The sequence below is a fragment of the Anser cygnoides genome, chromosome 27 (assembly GCF_040182565.1).
Source record: "Anser cygnoides isolate HZ-2024a breed goose chromosome 27, Taihu_goose_T2T_genome, whole genome shotgun sequence".
NCBI lineage: Eukaryota > Metazoa > Chordata > Aves > Anseriformes > Anatidae > Anser > Anser cygnoides.
The window spans coordinates 597,807-603,316 of NC_089899.1; the positions used below are offsets into that span (position 1 = coordinate 597,807).

At 69.8% G+C, this 5,510-nt stretch overlaps 1 protein-coding gene across 1 annotated transcript; it reads right to left on the reverse strand.

Annotated features, from left to right (window-relative positions):
- Window positions 1-251: 251 nt before the first annotated feature.
- On the reverse strand, window positions 252-5,085 carry R3HDM4 (R3H domain containing 4). The gene is made up of 8 exons (XM_066983944.1): window positions 4,927-5,085; window positions 3,882-4,036; window positions 3,688-3,806; window positions 2,985-3,108; window positions 2,613-2,698; window positions 1,473-1,558; window positions 1,194-1,249; window positions 252-661 (listed from the first exon to the last, which is right to left on the reverse strand). Exons 1-8 carry the CDS (start codon window positions 4,977-4,979, stop codon window positions 558-560), a joined length of 783 nt encoding a protein of 260 aa, XP_066840045.1. The 5' UTR covers window positions 4,980-5,085; the 3' UTR covers window positions 252-557.
- Window positions 5,086-5,510: the final 425 nt, after the last annotated feature.

The window sequence follows — 5,510 nt, forward strand, 5'->3', positions numbered from 1 at the left end:
GTCCCCTGGGCTCCTTGTTGCTATGGGCTCACTGTCCCCTGGGCTCATTGCCCCTGGGTTCATTATTGCCATAGGCTCATTGTCCCCTGGACTCATTGTTGACATGGGCCCACCGTCCCCTGGGCCCACCATTCCCATGGGTGCTCCCGCTCCCCCCAGACCAACCCACACCCAAGGCCCGGTGACACCTCGGTTGCCCCGCACAGCCCCACCGGGGGTCCCAGCCCCCCACCCACACACAAAGACAGATCTACACACATAAAACCACGCTGTATTACGATTAAAAACAGCCCCGCTGCTCTGCGCAGGCTGTGGCGCCAGCTCCAGCACTGCCGGCCCCGCGCGCAGGCCGGGCTCCGCACGGAGCGGCCGGGCCCAAACCGAGCACCGGCGGCAGCGGCAGGGCCGGCCCGGCCGCCACGGTGAAAGCACCGGGTTATAAATACAGGCGCGGACACGGCCTGGGAGCACGGGCCCGCGGCGGGCACACGGAGCGGGGCCGGGGGCAGGAGAGCGAAGGCTTCGGTGCCGGGCAGGGGGCAGGTCGGCCCCCGCCATCAGCTCATCTGGCCCAGGTAGTCTGAGAGCAGGAGCTGGGGGGGCAGGAAGACGCGGTGCTTGTTGCTCACTTTCATCTGGCGCTTGCCTTCGATGTCCGAACCTGGGGGTGAGCAGAGCGCTTAGCATCACCCCACGCCCCCGGCCCGGCCACGGCCCCTCCTCGCCATCCGCTGGGTGCCCGCAGCCCCCCCGCCGTCCCCAGCCCCCTCCCGGTGTCCCTGTGGCACCCTGGGCTCCGCTTCGCATCGTTAGAGCTCCCTCGCTGCTCTGCAGTGCTAACGAAGTGCTCGGCGGCGAAGGCTCCTCCGCAGAGACAGAGCCCAGAGCCTCTCCCCGGGGTATCCGCAGGGCTGAGCCTAGCGAGCAGCCTGCTGCTTTGAGCCATCCCAACCCAGACCGAGGGGAAGGGGCACACGAGATGCCCCGAGGCAGAGCTCTGGACAGGGTCCCGGTGGTGGGCTCCGGGCGGCCAACATCACCCATGCACCAGCGGGGTGGACGCAGCCCAGCTCCCGCGGTTATCTGCGAGCTGCAGCGGGAGGTGGGACGGGGGAGGAAGGGAGGAAGAGGACGAGCTGGAGAGGGGAGATAGCGATGGAGGGGAAAAACAAAAACAAACGCGAGGCTCTTACTGGCAGACACGAGGTCCATGTACTGGCAGAGTGCGTGGAGCAGGAGCCGCTCGAAGCTGGGGGAGATGGGGGATGGGGTTAGAGCTGATGTGGCGCACGCCGGCGTTGTCCTGCCCCAGGTTGTCCCAGGGAGCCCAAGAGGGCAGAGGGGGCACAAAGAGCCACAAGTCCCCGTGTGGGGATGCCCCAGGTCTGGGCTCATCCCTCCGTCAGGTGCCCTGGACCAGGGGTGCCCCCAGCCACATCCCGGGAGCAGCGATGCCCCGCGGTGTGCGATACCTGTTGTCCATCAGCGCCGTGTAGACAGAGTGTGGGGTGACCGAGAAGAATGCCAGCAGCTCCTCCTCCAGGCCCTCCAGCGTCCCCTGCAAGGAAAGCAAAGGCACCACTGAGAGGGCGAATGCGAGGAGCCAGGCGAGGGGGCACAGTGTGGCATGCCCCAGCCGCTCATCCCCATGTGGCTCCGTGCCCCACAGCCACGAGGGCTGTGATTTTGAGGAGCTGCAGCCCAGCCAGGGGCCCGGCAGAGCCACGAGCACTTTGAGATCCCAGCCATCCCCTGCCACGTCCACGCAGCTGGAGGCACGAGGCAACAAGCTGCAAAGCAGGGAGGAATCCGGCCCTGCCAGCTCCACGCTTCGTATGCCAAGTGCTGGCATCGTCCCTTGTGCGCGCAGCGGCAGCGGCCAGGAGGGCCTCGTGCCTCGCATCTCCTTTTCTCCTGGCAGTCAGAGATCAGCTCCAGTGCAGCTCTCCAGAGCACCATGACCCCAGAGACAAGCAGCACAAACGAGTCTCATTTGAGGGCAAATTGAGCAGGAGCCAACAGGCAGGAGGAACTGAGGCTGCTTTTAGAGACAGAGCTCTAATTAGAGCAAGAAAAACAAACAGAGCAGGGAAACAGCACCGCTGAGAAGGGAGCGGGGAGCCAGGCGCCCCAGGGCCCGGCTGCGCGTGGCAGCTCGCTCCTGAGCCAGCCGGCGCGAGGCCACGGTGCCGTGGTGCAGGTTCACCTGCCCGGAGCATTATGCGGTTTGACCCCTTTCAAAATGCATTTCAGTTTTTCCAAGCATCTTCACACGGACGAGTCTGAAAACCCCCCAAGGCTCCTTTGCTGTCCTTGGGGGCAAGCACGCCTGGTTTCCTCTATCCCTCACTGAACGGGGACCAAAACCCAAGCAGGTAAAAATGCCCTGCAGCTCCCAGAAAACTTCAGCTGAGCCAGGAAAAGCCCCCTCTCTGCACAGGGAGCTGAACACGATGCCAGCTTCCAGCCCCTGCTGCAGGGGTCACACGAGAGCAGGAGCTCATTGCCCGGACCTCATCTGGAATCCTGGGCTCAGCGCCGGTCTGTGGGCTCGGGGACAGCACCAGGACGCGTCCCCGGGCCCTGCCCCAGCCCCCCTGCCCCCGGCTCACCATGGGGATCCTGCCCCGCTTCAGGGTGGAGCGCAGGCGGCGGCTGATGCGCTGGAAGCACTCCTTGGGCGTGTAGGCAGGGTGCTCTGCGGCCGCGGAGGGAAGACAGAAGGGGCTCGGATGGGGTCTGCGGCCCCGCGGAGGTGCCCGACAGCCCCAAGGACCCAGCCGGCCACCACAGCCACTGCCAGCCCCCCATGAGCTCCCCCCAGTCCACAATGGGGTCTGCAGGGCCGGACCCCTCCCAGCAGCACCCGAGGGGCGAGCGCAGCACCGTGACCGCTGCAGGGAGCAGGATGCGGCCCTCGGGGAAGAGCTCCCTTCCCAAAGCGCATGCAAGGGAGGGAAGGGAGAGGCTCTCCCACCCAGCACCTTTCCACTTCTCTTTGTTCTTCACAGGCAGCTTCCTCTCGTGCTTCTTCCGGGCCTCCTCCTCCAGGTAGAGCAGGACTCGCTCTTGCTCTTCCCCCGACCGGTTCATGAAGTCATTCCAGATCTGACAACACAAGGGCCCGGCCCCACCGCAGGCGTCGCGGGGAGCGCCGGCTGCCTCAGGCCCACCCGGCACCCCCAGGAGCACATTGCCCATCACACCCGCTCGGGGAGGAGCTGCAGAGGTGGCACTCAGAGCCAACAACAAGGCGGTTTTCTACGGGGAGCCCAAGCGCCGACAACACCGTCCATCCGTGCAGTCCAGCCTCAGACCCAGGTCTACATCAGAGCATCTCCTTCTGGCTCGACCGAGAGCAGAAGAGCACCCAGAGCACCCGGAGCCAGGCGTGCAGCCCCGCAGCCAGAACGCCGAGCACCCAGCGGGGACAGGAGCCAAGTTTCAGAGGGCTCGGTCACGGAGCAGCACCACAACACCAGCCGGGCCGCATGAAACAACCGCGGGGTTTGGCAAGGGGCCCGGCGCGCAGGAAGCGCTGCAGCTCACCCAGGATTAACCTCTGCGGGCGCAGCCTGCCCGGGGCTGCTCTCAGCAGAGCTTCGGGCACCGCGGGGACAGCGGCAGCCGCTGCCAAGCCAGCGCCGTGCATCGGGGCCCCGGGCGGGACGGGCGGCCGCCTCCTACCTCCACGTAGGTCTCGTTGTTGCAGGCCTCGGCGAAGATGCTGGGGGTGGCGGCGTGGGCGAGCTCTGCCTCGTCGCTCCCGCACTCGTCTCGCTCCAGAAGCGTCATCAGGTACCGAGCTGGAGGAAGGGAAAAGCGGCGTCCCCGCCGAGGCTGCGGCCGCCGGCCTCCCTCCCACCGCTCCCGGCCCTTACTGTTCTCCAGCCTCTGCAGGCTCTTGCGGCCCTTGGCCTTGGGGATGAGGTCCGAGTTGCGGATGGCCTTGTTGATGTAGTACTGCTTGCGCTTGGAGGGGGAGAAGCGCTTGGAGGGGGAGCTCTCCAGCGGGGGCAGGCAGTCCTCGATCCTCCTGCGGGGGACGCGACGGAAGGGGCTGAGCGCCCCGAGACCCCCGGGGCGCGAGGACAGGCGGGTGGCAGGGACGGGCAGCACCCAGCGGGGCTGCACGCGACGGGTGCCACATCCCCCTGCCAGGCCCCGCGCCGTGCCCCGCGGATCCGGATCCGTCCTCGCCTCCCGGCGGCGCAGACCGACCGGCCCAGCAGCGGGGGCCGTGCTGCGACAAACCGACACCCCCAGCAGGGCTCCCCCGGGCCGCACGCAGCGTTGGGGTTTCGGTGGCAGCAGTTCCCCGGCCGGGAGGTGTCTGAAGGTCACGGCCCGGCCGGGTTCGGGCCGAGCTTCACCGGGAGCCCCCCCCGGGCTCTCAGCCCACCCAGCGGTGCCGTCGGGTTCACCGCGCTCAGCCCGACGCAGAAGCGTCGCTGCCCGGTGCCCGCTCACTGAGGTCCCCCCGGTCCCGGTGCGTTTGGCCACGGGGGGGGCGACCGGGAAGTGGGGGTCAGGCACCGGGTGCCCCCCGACGGCCCGGGGAGGGCAGGCAGCGGGGAGCCCGGCAGCTGCCACACCGGGAACCCTCCCCCCGGCACCGGGACCTCAGCACCGGGACAGGGACCGCGTCCCCCCCACCGGCACCGGGACCCTCCGGTACCCCACTGGCACCGGGACCCCGGCACCGGGACGGGGAGAGGAACCGGGTCCCCCCCACCGGTACCGGCACCGGCACCGGGACCCCCCCCGGGGGCCGGGACCGAGACAGGGAGCGCGCCCCCCCCGGCACCGGCACCGGGACAGGGACCGGGTCTCACCCCTCCGGCACCGGCCCCGCGACCCCCGGGACCCCGCGACCCCCGGGACCCCCCGGCCCCGGGACCCCCCGGCCCCCCCGCCCCTACTCACGGGAGGGGCTCCGCGGGGCCGCGCCCCGCCGCGCCGCCCGGCAGCAGCACCATGGCGCGCCCGGCCTTAAAGGGGCCGCGGCACCGGCACCGGCGCCTCCGCGTCCCCGCAGGAAGTGGCGTCACGGGGGCGGGGCCGCGCGACGGAGCCCCGGGGGGTGCTCCGCGGGGTGTGCGGGGGGGCCCCCCTCAGATAAAATAAATTAAAAAAAAATTTAAAAAATAAAAAAAAAAACCTTGGGGAGGGCCCTCGGCAGCCGGGGCCTCGGCCCCTTTAAGGCCCCGCCCCGCCCCTCCCCTCTCTTAAAGGGGCCGCGCCCCTGAGAGCCCCTGAGCGCCCCGCCCCGCCCCGCCCCGCCGCCAGGCGGCGCTCCCGCTGCGCTCCCGCCCGGCCCCGCGGCCCGGCGCCGCGCCATTTGCATGCGGCGGCGGCGGCTGGCCAATGGCGGCGCGGGGCGGGGCGCGGCGGCTGCGGCGGGCCAATGGCAGGGCGGGGCGGGGCGGCGAGGGGGCGCGGCGGGCGCGGCGGGCCAATGGCAGCGCGGGGCGGGGCCGCGCCGCTCCCCCCCCCCCCCCCCGCCCGCC